A 16,138-nucleotide genomic window follows, 5' to 3' on the forward strand; every position below is an offset into this window, starting at 1 on the left:
CTTGATCCCAAAACAAAACCATGAAAAAATCGTCACAAACTGGTGCTCATTGGCTCCTGCCATCCCAAGCCCTACAGGACTGGCCTTCAGGGTCAGGGGGTGTATCCCTGTCTCTAAGCCCCAGAGGGAGGAGGTGTGGTGGGCCACGGCCTGCCTGGATGATGGGTCCCGGGTTCTGGAGCATCTGTCCCTTTCACACAGACACAGGCAGTGCAGGACTCCAAACACCGCTACGTAACCTTGACGTCACATGATCAAGGTCACCTCTGCATCTGCCTGAGAACCTCCCTCACCTCAGTAAGGCTTGTGTATGATGGCTAGGATAAAGAAATACCCCTCTCAGTCAATAATAAGAAATCCTCAATCGCCAGAGAATCTTTTCAATCACAATCTCATTTATTAACACATACAAATACAAATGTAAAGAACACAATGAATATTGTCCATGTCAAGTGATCAGGGACAAGGCAAAGCTACAAAAATGTTAAATAAAAAAATCCACCTCATAATGTGGCCATCAGAGCCCTGAGTTTGATATAAAAGTGTTTCATAATAGAAATCTGGTGAGTTGGAGAATGATTTATTTTAGGAACTGTGGGTATAAACATATTTACATCAGGTGGGTCATATTTCATTAAGCAATATTAGTCAGCCAAAATACCATTCTATTCATTTATTTAAAAATAAAAAAAACATCAGATACAATCCTGTAACCATGGCTGTAAAACATCAACAAAAAAACGATTGATCTGGGGAAACTTTCCAATACCATAATTTGCATGCTGTAACAAATAGAGCTGTCATCAACTGCAGAGTTTCATGGCTTATCTTTCAGACCAGAACCAACACACAAGTTTAAACTTACTCCATATCGGCAGTCAGCTGTAGCGCATTCTGACCGCATCCTAACTAATCCATCAGTGACAGAACAATTCTCATTTTATCCAGGCAAACATATCAATATCGCTTCATAAAAGTCCACTCTGGCTCTGAGCAGGGAACAAGGTCCAGGGTCAAAGTTCACAGTATGGGGGTCACTAAGAGGGAGGGTCGTCACCATGTATGGCTTTATACTTGGCCATCTCTTCCGGAAATACCTTTCCCAGCTCGGAGATCAGAAGGCTCTTGAATTTCTGTAATTAGAAAAAAGAAATATTGTGGTAAGAAGAAGATGGGTAAGATGGGAGGGAGGAGGACTTAGAAGATCACAAGGCCACTGCTGAGCTGCTCTTACCGTCATGGTGTCAATCTTTCCTTTCACCTGCTCATTTTTCGCCAAAGCCCTTTCCAGACACTCCTTAGTGTACAGTTGAGGGTTACGACCTTGATCTATGTATCTGTGAAAATTAGGTCGAAATGCATTTTAGGTGCGGTCCACATAATACTTGTTTTTCCATAATGACAAAATAAAACAACTGTCACTTGTGAGAACTAGGTAAGTGAGGGAATTTAGTCTAATTTATTCACGTTTACGTGGATTTCGAAAGTTGGAACTCACTCAAAAGCCTCAAGAGGAACGTTGATCTCGTGGAGCTGCTGTCGACACTTCTCAATATCCTGCAATCCAGTTATCATGAAGTTTCTGAAATGCAAAGGGTGAAATTTGACATCAGCGTTAGCAAGTATGGCAGATTTTCTAAGCCAGCGACCCCAACCTCTACTAGTACCGACAGCTAGGCTACGTACATGTTTGTTAGGTTGGAACGCAGCGAATGTTGTAAAATTGTAGCCAATTATGTACGTTCTTTGGTAGTGTGTATTTGCAGAAATACATTCTGTTGTTACACAAATAAGTTATGTTGTTACATATAGACCACACAACTATAGCTAACTGGCTTGAATCGCATCTTCTAGCCTACATCCCCACTTACAATTTTTGGTTGAGTCCTGTCTGGCTGCTTGGTTGGAAGTCGCTAACGATAATTCCCAGCTGTCGAATGTTTTCAATAAACTTCTCAAGATGTTCTTCGAGATTGTCAAATTTTTCAGCCATGTTAGAAATAAATTACGTATTCTACTGATATAAACAGAAATAATTGGCGTAATGAAACCAGTTTTTTGTCAATTCATCATAACCAAACGACTATCCCCGCACTCCGAACACCCATAACACTAAACTACTTTCAGGCAGCTTGACAGCCAATCACTGTGCAGAATGTTCAGTAACCGTAGTAACAGCCAATCACATTTACGTCCATCGTTCCTAAATGCTGCAAAGTGTCGTGCAGCTTGACAGGCAAAATATAGGCTATTTATAATTGCCATTTGGGAACGAAACGAATAAAAATGTTACTTTAGCGATGTTCAAATTAAGATCATACTCAGAGGGTCACACACACACTGCTCTGTAGTTATGCATTTGGCAACTGCATGTTTAAATTCAATACATAAAAGCCATAGGTCCATTTATTATTCAAAGAGACTAAACGAGGGAGAGACTCCAATACATTTACGAAACTTAAGTTTTTGCTCCTGTCTGTAAACATTGTGTATGCGTTTTATTTATTGTATAAATATATATATATATATATATATATATATATATATATATATATATATAATAATCGAAATTGGGGGGGATAAAAGTGTAGGCTATGTGGTAAAAGCGGCGAAAGCCCTGCCCCCTTTTACTTTCATCATCCTCAAACTCTGTCCGATCTACATAATTAACCATTCAACTCTACAAGCAACGGAAGCCATCCCACGTCTGCACCGTTCGTTCGGTTATCTATGTTCGTGTGTGAAAGGGAGAGAGAGAGAGAGAGAGAGAGAGAGAGAGAGAGAGAGAGAGAGAGAGAGAGAGAGAGAGAGAGAGAGCTCTCTGAGAAGAGTGTGTGCGCGTGCCTCCGCTAAGGATTATCGGGGTTGGTTCGTCCTCAGCAACATTAGAGCCAGTGTTGCCGCAGCTGCAGTTACATCAAAGGCTTAGCTCGCTCCTTCAGGTCAGACCGAGGGAAGCTTTGTTGGATGTGAGCATATGACATTAGAGTCGACTGTGATAGTGAGCGTTTCGTTGCACTGGCGGATTTTCTCCGTACATCAGGGTAGGTCGATACGAATGATTTTTTCCCCCACTAGTAACTGAACGGTTCGCTCAGCTATTTCTAAGCGCGTCTGTTAGTTGATCTGCAGTTATCTACCGCAGTCATATAGCGTACAGACGATAGGCACCTGTACCAGTATTCTATCCTGTTGATGACAATGACTTTTGTGTGTTTCAGTCGGCCCTTGACAAGATGATGCACTGAAAAAGGATTACATGCAAGTCCCCAGCTAACACCCTCTAAGGTTGCAGTAAACTGGGGGATTGCGACACTAGTTGTCGTTGTCTACGGTTTCAAGTAGTCGGACCGTGAGAATATTAAGTCTCGCCCTGTGCACGGCGTATTAATAATGGCCACTCTACTGCGGAAAATCGGTCTGATTCGGCTTCACGACCGAGACACAGAAGACCCCAAGCATCACCAAGGATCACTCAAAGGTACGAAGGGAAACCAGAAGAACAACGCGAAGCATTGCCAGACGACTAACGAAACCAACATCCTGAGTACCCCCGAGATAAAGGCAAAAAAGCTGGACCAACACACCAGCAAGGACAAACCGCCCGTAAAGGATAAGCAGGGCAAAGATGCGAAAGAGAAACAGCAAACTGGAGGAGGTGTGATTGGGGGTAAAACGACCAGTGCCTCGATACCACCGCTAGCGCCTCACCGGCAACACTGCACCCAGGTTCGGACGCGGAGACTAATGAAGGAGCTTCAGGAAATTAAGCGGTTAGGTGACAACTTTATAACAGTGGAGCTGGTCGATGACAATCTCTTCGATTGGAATGTGAAGCTGCACCAGGTGGACAAAGACTCTGCCCTGTGGCAGGACATGAAGGAAACGAACACCGAATTCATACTACTGAATGTCTCTTTCCCCGACAATTTCCCCTTCTCCCCGCCTTTCATGCGGGTACTTACCCCCCGGTTGGAGAACGGGTACGTGTTGGACGGTGGAGCAATATGCATGGAATTGTTGACCCCCCGCGGATGGTCCAGCGCATACACTGTTGAAGCCGTAATGAGGCAATTTGCCGCAAGCCTCGTGAAAGGACAGGTGAGGGTTCCTTTAAATACCACTTTTACATTTAGGCTTCATGTGTGGCATGTGCCGTCTACGTTTTATGTTGAAACATTCCCTAAAGGTAGGTTATTAGACGCTGAGCTGTGTTTAGGTGGACTGCATGGCTATGTAAGTATTTCGCCTTGACTAAATAGGGTAGGCTATGGAAATACGCATCGCATAGCCTTATAACCCCAATAATACAGAATTTTTCTTTTTAACCCGTGATCTGTGGAAGGAAGCCATCTCCTAATCTTGAATATGATTAATCTTTATGTGACATTATGGCGGCCATTTCACGAAGTGTTCATGTAACCGGACAGGTTAAAAAAACGTTAGACCCTTGAATACACAACAATACCAACAATGTATTTATGAACACGGTTTTATTGGTATTAACAAAGTTTAAAACAGGAAACTGTCATCCTATAAAATACTAGCAGAGGAAATAACACAAGAAAACAACTCATCAATTCACAGTTAGAACAGGGTGGCCAGACTAGGCGCCGGCAGTGGAAATGGGTATTATCTGCAAACCTGTAAAGAGGGCTATAGTAATCTAACCGACCGTGTGGTAACCCTATAGTGGAAAACGTCAAGATGTGCAAAGTTTAAGCAGTGATCCCCACTGAGATCAGTCTGTGCAAAGCGTGTAAACAATGACACTGCAAACGTACGTGCAAAAACTGCAAACAATCTGGCACTATAATAGCATGTGCAATATGCAAACAGCTGGAGGCTAAATGAGCCAACAGGTAAGATCACCACCCAGTATGACAACACAGAGCCCCAGGTATGAAGATAATCGATATAAATATGGTGACACTGCGGGCAGCCAGTGGAAAGTCTAACCACAATTTAAAATACACAATTCCCTACTCTAACGGGGAACGGATTCGAAGGCCAATCACCGTTCGACAGTACTCACGGCCCAACCCACGGCCTAGCCAACCGAAGTCCAGGAGGAGGTTGAGGGACAGATGCGAGCCTGTCGGCCACGCCTACGAGGCACTGACGTTGTTCCCCCGTGCGTTAGCAGCCCAGCTCAGACTGGGGAAACAGGAAACTATAATCCACACCAACAATAGTTCGTCTCGGGGTAGTCGTCCACACTGCTGATGGCGTCTGCTTCTTCTGTGTGCTGGGGAAGTGCAGGAGGTGTATAATTAAACGCAACCAAATGTAACGATCACGGTTGCAGTTGTTCTTACACACATAAAGTAATAGCGGGGCTACTTCCCTTTATGGCGTGGAGTTGAGTGCGTTGAACAATCTGATGGGGCTTGGAGGCACCGTGCTGACCGATCATCCAGGACTCGGGGAAGAGGGCGGCTGGCTCCGGATCTCGCCTCCGTGTGTGGAAACCGTTGTCGTCCGTAGTCGGGTGCGAGCCCTGAGAGGAGATCTTGGTTTGTTCTTATGCCTTTACCCAGCCAATCCCGTAGGTGGTCAAATCAGCCCGCCGATAAGGAACACCTGTAGAGAGATGTCACGCAAACACCGACACAGCAAACATACAGAACGATATCGGCTGTCCCGCCCCCAAACATGTGTTCAAATGAATGACATTTGCTCCCGTTACAATTCCCCCCCACATTAACAGTGGTCGTCCCGAGCACTACTGTCTGGTTCAATCCTCAGGGCGGTACCGTGCTGGAGGTTGACCCCGATTGTGGCGAGCTGGGTACCTTGGTGGGGTACCCGTTGCGGTTCCTTGATGGTGTGTAGGGGTTGGGCCATGATCTACAGGTACATTAAGAGGAACTACTAGATCGTATACAGGGGCTTCGGGGGCCGGGGCGACTGGAGCAATGGCAGGAGGTGGCGTTGCTGTGGAGGCCGTTGGCGCTGCGGCCGGTCTCAGCGGTGCGGCTATGGGTTCCTGCTGCTGTTGTGGCATCAGTTGGTGGCGTGCCAGTGGGATGTATGGCCAAACCGGTTCTGGTTGCCAGGTGTCGTTTCTATGTGGGTTCGCAGGGGTGTGGTTGGTTGGTGGTGGATCACCAGGACAGGATCTCAAGTTGTTACGATGGATTGTTCGAATAGGACCATCTTTACCCTCTGGCCGTATAGCAAATACTGGCCGGTCCTGGTAAGGCTGGGAGACGACTACAAAGGGTAATGGGAGCCACTGAGGGGCCAATTTACCTTGAGCCCGACGGCGAAAATTTCTGATTAGCACCCTCTCTCCAGGTAGCAGCGGCAAGGTACGGGCATTGCGGTCATACCGTTTTTGGTTCCAGTTTACACGACGCTCCGCATTTCCCCGTACTGCGTCATAAGCTTGTAGAAGTGAGTGATAGTGCGTTCGGACCCACCCGTCTAGATCAGCTCTTTGTTGAGGTGGTGCGACTTCATGTAGCATGTCCACTGGAAGCCTGGCGTGGCGGCCAAACACGACGTAGTGTGGTGTCATCCCGGTGCTAGCGTGGGAGGAATTGTTGTATGCTTGCAGGAGGGCTGGAAGATGAACTGGCCACTGGGCCTGGTGCTTAACCTCGATTGTGCTCAACAGGGACAGAAGTGTGCGGTTAAGCCTTTCGCAGGCCCCGTTGCCCTGTGGGTGGTACGGGGTAGTATGTACCTTCCTGCAGCCATACATGGCACATAGTTGTTGCATTAGGGCCGACTCGAATGCTCCCCCTCGGTCGGTGAGGATCCGTTCTGGGCAGCCAAATGGGAGGATGAGAGCAGTCCACAGTGCCTTCACCGTTGTAGCAGCCGTCTGATCCTTCGTGGGCACGGCCAGTGCGTAGCGTGAAAACAGATCCGTGATGACCAAAATATATTGGTAAGGGTCCGCGGGCCTTCCGAGTGATAAAAAGTCCAGGGCCACAGTTTCAAATGGAAAGCTGGACGGAATGGGGCACAGGGGGGCTTTTGGTTGTTGCCCCCGCTTTCCTACCACACAGGTGGTACATTCGGTGGTCCATGCCCGGGCACTTGCACTCATTCCCACCCAAAAGAACCTCCTCCTAAGCAAGGACATCATCTTGTCGCCGTGAGCGTGACCTGCCGCTCTGTGGTATTCCTCCCATATCGATCGAGCTTGGCCCTCTGGGATGACAATTTGTCTTACTGGGGCCCCAGTGTCAGGTTCAGTGACGTGCCTCACCAAGGCTCCATCTTGAAGCTCCAGATGGTCCCACTCTTGAAGCAGGCGACGGAGTTGTGGGGACAAGGCCGAACGGTTACCGGTGACTGGAGGTTCTGCCTCTAGCCTCCAGGCCTGGAGGAGTCGTAGGTCTGGATCCTCTATTTGACGCGTCGCCCATAGGTTTGAGCCAGGGCAGGGTTCTACTGACGTCGTGCACGCTGTGGCCTGTGTGGTGGTGCTGGTGGCTTCTCCTGGAAGTCGCGACAAGACATCTGCGTTTCGGTTGGCCGTCCCTGGTCGGTAGCGTACTTCGTACGAGTAGTTGGCCAGTTGGGCCACCCATCGTTGTTCGGTTGCCCCCAGTCGTGCGGTCTGCAGGTGGACTAGCGGGTTGTTGTCTGTGAACACAGTGACTTGGGCCCCCCACAAGTAGTCTTTGAATTTGTCTGTAATTGCCCACTTCAAGGCCAAGAGCTCCAGCTTGAAGGAGCTGTAATTTTTGTCGTTGCGCTCAGCCGGAGCGAGGCTACGGCTTGCGTATGCTATGACTCGCTCTTTTCCATCCTGGACTTGGGACAGGACCGCTCCTAGGCCATCCAGGCTGGCGTCTGTGTACAGCTTGAAAGGCAATTGGAAGTCCGCAAAAGCCAGTATGGGGGCACTAAGAAGAGCCTGTTTCAGGTTGTCAAAAGCAACTTGGCAGTCAGCTGTCCACTGGATTGGGGCAGAAGGTCTATTAGCCTGGCCCTGTAGGAGCTGGTGAAGTGGAGCGGCGACTTTGGAGAAAGCAGGGATAAATCGCCTGTAGTACCCCGCGAAGCCTAAAAATGACCTCACTTGCTTGACGGTCGTGGGCGCAGCCCAATCGCGGACAATGGCCGTCTTGTCTGGGTCGGTTGCCACACCCTGACTGCTAACCACATGCCCCAGGTAGACCACTTGCTTCTGGAACAGATGACACTTACGGGGTTGTAGTTTCAGGCCATGTTCTTGAAGGCGGGTAAATACCTGTTCTAGGTGTTGTAAGTGGGTGGGGAAGTCGGGCGAATAGACTATGACGTCATCGAGATAAATCAAGAGGTGATCGTACACTTGTGAGCCGAGGCAACGTTGCATTAATCTCTGAAACGTAGCTGGCGCATTGCAGAGTCCAAAAGGCATACGTTCAAAGTGGTAGAGGCCAAAGGGTGTAGTGAACGCAGTCTTCTCCTGGTCCTCTGGTGCGACATCCACTTGCCAGTATCCGCTCGCCAAGTCGAGCGTGGAGTACCATTTGGCTTGGGTTAGGCTCGTGAGGGACTCCTCAATGCGCGGCAGGGGAAAGGAGTCTTTGTGAGTCACGGAATTAAGCTTGCGGTAATCCACACAGAATCTCCACGACCCGTCTTTCTTTTTTGCCAGGACCACTGGAGCTGCCCACGGACTCGAACTTTCTTTCACCACCCCACTGTCAAGCATGCCCTGCAATAAGGCCCTCAACTCTGGGTAGAGGTTTGGAGCGACAGGGCGGTAGCGTTCTCTTATTGGGGGTGCTGTGCCAGTGGGTATCTGGTGGGTGACCACTGAGGTCCTTCCAAAATCTTCATCGTGTGCAGCGAATATGTGTGACCACTTCTGCAGGAGGGCCTTCAGTTGTGCTTGTTGATAGTCATTCAATTCCTCCCCACGTAGTGCCAGTGCCGGGTGCTCCTCGGTTGAAGTCTGCCCTACGTGCTGTACATCGACCTCAACTATCTGGGGACCAGTATTGCGCAGCACCAACTTCGACCGCCCTTGTACATCTCTGGGGTCAATCTGGGTCACTGTAGCCAGGGGGCGTCGTTGAGGTAGTTCCAGCGGGAAAGGATTAGGGTTGCAGATGCGCAGGGGGACCCTCCCACCACGGGTCCAGCTCAAAGATCTGGCCACTCTCCATTCGTGCCCATGGTCTTCTAGGTCTTCAACCAGGACCAGGCAATCCTGTAGGCCAGCTGCTTGTGGAACTTGGGCCCAGATAATAGTCTCTGTGGTAGGAGGTAACCTCACTGGGGACTGCCGCTGGAGTCTAGCCACCCCTTGTAGCTCCATCTGGCCCATCGACGTATCCGCTTTCTGGCAAGCGGCAAAAGCTGCATCCCAAGCCTTCTCTGCATGAGGAGAGAACACAGATTTAAATGCCGTCACTCCTGGGTGCCCCCTACGGAATACCTCTGTCCAACAATCCGCCACCACATTCATTCCAAGGAGGCCATATTCTGTGTTTATACAATCATCCCTCACAATAACCACACCCTTTTTCTTAATGTCTATTCCCCCAATACTAAAATCCAAGACAGCATAACCCACATAAGGAATACGAAGACCATTGGCCGCTTTCAAGGTTAGCCATGGTATACCACTGGGATCTTGTATGCACTCCCCCCCAAAATAGTGCTGGAACAGTGTTTGGCTGAACATGGTGACTTGGGAGCCAGTGTCAAGTATAAATGGAACCCGTTGCCCTTGAACAAACACTTCCACTTCAGGGCATTTGCCCACCATTGAGGGCCTTTGTGGGGGTACGATCTGGGGCCCCTCCCGGTTCACTCGCCCTGCTGTGACCGGGGATACCGAAAACCCGGCTGGTGCGGCCGTCGCCGTGGGCAAAACCTCTGAATATGCCCAGCCTCCCCGCAGTCGCGGCAAATGGCTCTCCCTTGGCCATCCCATTGGTAAGACGTATTATCCGGGGGGGCAGACCCTAGCCGCTGTCGTCTCGGGTCATGTTCTTGACGCCAAGCCTGTTGGGGGTTTGCACCCATGGCCGGCAGTGCTGTAGCACCGGTGGCTGGTATGATGTTTAAACGCCCTTGCAGCTGTTCGACGATGGATTTACTTAGGAGGCTCACCTGTTCTGTCAACTCTTGACGCAATTCGGCTCGGAGGGCTTCCTTCATTTGCTGCCAATCAGAGGTGACCGTTGAGGGCCTCTTGGATGTTGTGGCAACAGTTGGGCAAACTTGGGCTTCTTCAGTGTGGCCCAGTTCACGCTCCAATGCTTTTGCCTCTGCACAGACCTGGACAAATGTAAGCGTTGTGACCCTTCTGAGCTGTCTTTGCAGTTCTTGTTTGGCTAATCCCTGCCTCAGGCCCATGGAAAACTGGGTGCGCAGCAGTTCGTCATCCGAGCCCGCATCCTGGGGGTCTCTTGCTCTCCACCTGTGATGCAGCTCCCGCAGCCGAAGAGTGAACGTGCCCACATCCTCTCCAGGTTCTTGTTTACAGTTAAAGAACTGTACTCGCAGCAGGGCTACTGGTTGCTGGCCCCCATACAGCCTCGCCAGGGCGTCCAGAATCTTTACATCCGTATTTCGATCAGCCTCTGCCAACAGCGCCACCTCCCTTTTTGCATTCCCTTCCAATACGCTCAACAAAAAGTCTACCCGCTGTTCGTCATTTAGCCCCTGGGCCCGAATAAAAGCCTCAATTTGGGTTCGCCAATCTAGAAATTTGGATGGTTCTCCTTCCCCGCTATACTTTGGCACCCATGGCCCACTCATGAACCATGGCATCATTGTGGGCACTACTTGGGGTTGTGCCCCCGCTACCATTGGCTGCCCGCTATTATTCATATTGCTGTGTACGTCAAGGATCCTGCCGACTACGCCAAATTTGTAACCGGACAGGTTAAAAAAACGTTAGACCCTTGAATACACAACAATACCAACAATGTATTTATGAACACGGTTTTATTGGTATTAACAAAGTTTAAAACAGGAAACTGTCATCCTATAAAATACTAGCAGAGGAAATAACACAAGAAAACAACTCATCAATTCACAGTTAGAACAGGGTGGCCAGACTAGGCGCCGGCAGTGGAAATGGGTATTATCTGCAAACCTGTAAAGAGGGCTATAGTAATCTAACCGACCGTGTGGTAACCCTATAGTGGAAAACGTCAAGATGTGCAAAGTTTAAGCAGTGATCCCCACTGAGATCAGTCTGTGCAAAGCGTGTAAACAATGACACTGCAAACGTACGTGCAAAAACTGCAAACAATCTGGCACTATAATAGCATGTGCAATATGCAAACAGCTGGAGGCTAAATGAGCCAACAGGTAAGATCACCACCCAGTATGACAACACAGAGCCCCAGGTATGAAGATAATCGATATAAATATGGTGACACTGCGGGCAGCCAGTGGAAAGTCTAACCACAATTTAAAATACACAATTCCCTACTCTAACGGGGAACGGATTCGAAGGCCAATCACCGTTCGACAGTACTCACGGCCCAACCCACGGCCTAGCCAACCGAAGTCCAGGAGGAGGTTGAGGGACAGATGCGAGCCTGTCGGCCACGCCTACGAGGCACTGACGTTGTTCCCCCGTGCGTTAGCAGCCCAGCTCAGACTGGGGAAACAGGAAACTATAATCCACACCAACAATAGTTCGTCTCGGGGTAGTCGTCCACACTGCTGATGGCGTCTGCTTCTTCTGTGTGCTGGGGAAGTGCAGGAGGTGTATAATTAAACGCAACCAAATGTAACGATCACGGTTGCAGTTGTTCTTACACACATAAAGTAATAGCGGGGCTACTTCCCTTTATGGCGTGGAGTTGAGTGCGTTGAACAATCTGATGGGGCTTGGAGGCACCGTGCTGACCGATCATCCAGGACTCGGGGAAGAGGGCGGCTGGCTCCGGATCTCGCCTCCGTGTGTGGAAACCGTTGTCGTCCGTAGTCGGGTGCGAGCCCTGAGAGGAGATCTTGGTTTGTTCTTATGCCTTTACCCAGCCAATCCCGTAGGTGGTCAAATCAGCCCGCCGATAAGGAACACCTGTAGAGAGATGTCACGCAAACACCGACACAGCAAACATACAGAACGATATCGGCTGTCCCGCCCCCAAACATGTGTTCAAATGAATGACATTTGCTCCCGTTACATTCACTCGTTCTCTCGGTCTGATTTATTACCTATTCTGCCTAACCCCCCATGCAGTGCTGCCTACAGCCTATACCTTATGGTATCTTCTCCAAAAATCCTCATCGTTGGGATGAATGGCAGGCTATGATAAATTAAAGGACAAGGTCACCAACCACTGTTTCGCTTAAAAACGATAGAGGCGGGAATTAATTTGGACAGAATGAACTTGCTTGTGGATGAAATCCAAACATGAGCGTGGGTTATGCAATTATAACTAAACAAATAAATAAATAAAACTACCGACATGAATGCAGACATAGCTCAAAGATGACAGCGGGGTCTACGGAGGGATGGATTGATGTAGTCAGCTGGTATGGGGATTGTTTTCTGTCCCCACTGACTGTTATGCAATCCTGTCAAATGTGTTTTCAGATTCACGGTGCACTGCAGAGCTCGATAAGGGGCATTGAAAATAACACCGGGAGTATCTATCATGCATTCAATTAATTTCACATAGGCCAAATTAGTTAAACACACTGCGTTTTTTTACACGTTATAGCTTCATTATTAGGGTTCACAGAATCATTTGTCGCATCTTCTTAGTAGGCTGGCGTTTTGCCCGTCACATCTGACGTCATTGCTATGACAGCTTTATGGCAGCAAATCGAAATAGCCCCCCCCCCCACCCACCAATCCCCAGAGATCGTTTTTAAATTATGATAAAATTGCTCAAAATCCGTGGCAGAACGTGAAGGTCCCAGACAGAGGCTTTAAACACATGGTGGCTGTGTAGTCAGGTGTTAGGCTGCAGTTGGATGCAGATGGTGATGATTCTCCGCTTTGATAGATGGCTGTTGTGCTGTGTACTCTAATTATGGTGCAGTGCCGTCCTCCTTCAGATTGCTAATGAAAACATTATTGATTCCTCACATACATAGATTGTGTGTGTGTGTGTGTATGCATGTGTGAGTTTATTTCCTATTCGTTACAGTCATCTCATAAAAGTGCCGTGTTCCTTTATACCACACATGGTCTTTTTTTACCACCTATGCACACACACACAGCCTGTATGCCAAATAGCCAATTATTTGAGGGTCAGTGTGTTGACCATGAGATAGGAACACAGATAGGAACTGAGCAGTACTAGGTTCTAGTCAGCAGGGGTTAGGAGACCAGTAAATCTGTTATCTTCACTTCAAGTTTGTGTGACCTTAAAGGGCAAATCTATTTAGGTTAAAAGTGGGTATCTCATAAATGATGGGATTCTGACACTGTACAACATAAGGGCTATGCTTCCGAATGTGTCTTTGTTGCCCTCAATCTCAAGACGTTCTCAGAGCTCGACTAATTCTCCTACTCGCAAATTGTCCCAGTGCACAAGGAAAAATCCTGTTCACATGCATGGTTAATAGCGTCAACAACAACACCAGACCATGCTTAGTGATGTCATGACTTTGGCCATGTCATGTTTATCTCTCGCTCTGGGACACGTCTGAGTGACGCAATCCTCAGCCCAAAGCCACTTCCCACGATGCAATGGGAGCTTGCGCCCATTGACTGATCTCCATTCACAAGCTTACCCTTCAGCCTCTCCTCACACGAGCACAGCCCTCTGGGCACGTTAGTGAACGGGCGCTGAACCGAAATGGGTAAACAGGGTCGTGGCTCAGTATAGGCCTGCGGGGGGGGGGGGGGGGGGGGAGTGAATACACACCCTCAAACTCCTCTCTCTCCCTCTCTCTCTCTCCCTATCTCTCCCTCTTTCTCTCTCTCTCTCTCTCTCTCTCTCTCTCTCTCTCTCTCTCTCTCTCTCCACCCTTCCTTTGTCTCTGCGGCTCTCTCCATAACCTGAGGGATCTTTCTTTGAGGATGTCTGTTCCTCTCTCAGTTCCTGCTGCTGTGTTTTTATCACTTTGTTCGTGCTCTCTGTCCATTTCCCATTTCCCTTCGTCTTTAAACAACAATATCGGTAATTAAAGCTCAATTTCCCCTTTTTAATCCTGAAATCATAGGCTTTTAGAGAAGCTTATCGGAGGCTTATTCTCTCTATCTATCTCTTGCTCTCTTGCTCTCTCTCTCTCTTGTTCTCTCTCTCTCTGTTATTTCTGGTTAGTTGAGCATCACGCAGTTTGGACATGGCCCTGGGCATGGACAATTTCTGTCCTTCTATCCACACTTTCAACCACCACCACCACCACCACACACATGTACACAGAATACACACACTGTTAGCATGGCCAGTCTCAGTTCCCTGGCATACATACTGTGCAGGCGGGAAGGAAGGACACGTGAGCGCTACATGTCCACACAGGCAGGAGCTGGCCAGCCCAGGCACTGCTCGCCACACATATCAATGGAACAGCATTCAACACGCAAACAGACAGGATGTACATCAACCGTTTACAACCTGTCTTTAGGAATCGATACTGTGTGCCCTGACAATAGCAGACGTTTGGATACGGGGCCATAAACCGTTTACCACAAACCTTGTTTAAGCAACAAATTGAAGGATATAAAATGGGAGAAGGCATGGGGAGCCCTAACAGTCATGTTCTACAAGTGCCCCGAAAAGTAATGGACAGGAAGAGTCAGGTTAAACCTCAAATAGAAATCTAAAAGGTTCTGGTGTGCCCTAGTGTGTGTAAGTGTGTGTGTGTGTGTTTGTGTCAGGCTGTTTGACTTGTACCAGAATCCCTTCATACTAGTACGATTACTGTTGTTTCAGTCATGGAAATGTGCCCTTATCAACTGGCCGATCAGCCGCACGGCTGACTCATCTGTTACACAATGTGACAGTGTTTAGAAGACAGTGTGTCACGTTGAACAGATGCGATCCTTTGCAGAACAGGCAGTTACTCCTGAAGATACTTCAATGGATCCGTCATCACAGAAGGAATAGGCCAACTTCACAGGGAAACGGATCTTAACAAGGACACATCGCATCCAGGCCTTATCCACGCTGCGTTCAATTGTCTTGAATTGAACGCTGCTTTTCCTATTCGGAAAGCGAATAGACTTGACAAGCCACCCTTTTGTTCGAATGGTGTTTCTGAAATTGAATTATGCGATGAAAGATTAAGAACGGCCTTTGAATGAATCACACGGGCGCCACTCAGTATTTAAGTATTCAACCGTTGTCTGTAGATGTAAGACTTGTTGTTCTGCTTCAAATTCATCCTCCCACACGGCAGTGCCCAGAAATAACTTGGTACAGCTCTAAGCAGTAGTAAGCAGCTTTAATATCACTAACAACGCCTACGCCCTTTCTCATATTCTTTTCTCAATTTTGTTGTTGTTGTGTGTGTGTGTTGTGGTTGTTTGTTATTTTGGTTGTTGCTCAGATCCACGTTTGTTAAAAGCACTTGCGTGTGAGGAAAGGCAGTTTCACCAAGACGGACACTGGGTCAGTGAAGATGTCTCCCAAACATGTCTGAGCTGTAGAAAAAAGGCTTTTTGCACCCTTCACTAGAACCATCCGCTCACATATTCATACACTGTCTCCCCTTCTTCATTCTTGAGTGGTTGACCGTCTCCACGGCTACGCAGGCCTGTGTCATATCTTCCCTGCACTAAATACCCCAGTCCTCCTCTGGAGGGGACATTCCCATTGGTGATAGGAAGTGACATCTTAAAAGGTTTTCTCTGCTCTTAAACATGGATCTAACGTTAGACAAACGCAAAAAGCATTTGTGCTGTTAGCATCAATGTCATGACTGTGGTTGTTTTTTTCTTCAGATATGTGTTTGTGTGTGTGTTTCTGTGTCTGTGTTGGTTTTCCAAACAGTTCTTGAAGACAGCAAAGACAAAAAAAATATTATTCCTGTGGATTACGGTCTAGGTTAGTTCATGAATGTGAATTGACATCTGTGCTCCTACTGATCATGCCTCCCTCCCTCCCTCCCTCCTCTGTCTATGCAGGGCCGTATCTGTAGGAAAGCAGGGAAGTCTAAGAAGGCCTTCAGCCGCAAAGAGGCCGAGGCCACCTTCAAGAGCCTGGTGAAGACCCACGAGAAGTACGGCTGGGTCTCCCCTCCGGTGTCCGACGGCTGA

At 48.3% G+C, this 16,138-nt stretch overlaps 2 protein-coding genes across 2 annotated transcripts; one reads left to right on the plus strand and one right to left on the minus strand.

Annotated features, from left to right (window-relative positions):
* Window positions 1–375: 375 nt before the first annotated feature.
* med10 (mediator complex subunit 10) lies at window positions 376–2,121 on the minus strand. The gene is made up of 4 exons (XM_084695489.1): window positions 1,872–2,121; window positions 1,499–1,582; window positions 1,235–1,337; window positions 376–1,133 (listed from the first exon to the last, which is right to left on the minus strand). The coding sequence occupies exons 1-4, from the start codon at window positions 1,991–1,993 to the stop codon at window positions 1,038–1,040; spliced, it is 405 nt and encodes a 134-aa protein (XP_084551615.1). The 5' UTR covers window positions 1,994–2,121; the 3' UTR covers window positions 376–1,037.
* Window positions 2,122–2,874: 753 nt separating this feature from the next.
* On the plus strand, window positions 2,875–16,138 carry ube2ql1 (ubiquitin conjugating enzyme E2 QL1). The gene is made up of 3 exons (XM_084696233.1): window positions 2,875–3,044; window positions 3,222–4,101; window positions 16,007–16,138. Exons 2-3 carry the CDS (start codon window positions 3,394–3,396, stop codon window positions 16,136–16,138), a joined length of 840 nt encoding a protein of 279 aa, XP_084552359.1. The 5' UTR covers window positions 2,875–3,044; window positions 3,222–3,393.

Source organism: Hypomesus nipponensis, chromosome 4, assembly GCF_054491055.1.
Source record: "Hypomesus nipponensis isolate SF chromosome 4, ASM5449105v1, whole genome shotgun sequence".
NCBI classification, from domain to species: Eukaryota; Metazoa; Chordata; class Actinopteri; order Osmeriformes; family Osmeridae; genus Hypomesus; species Hypomesus nipponensis.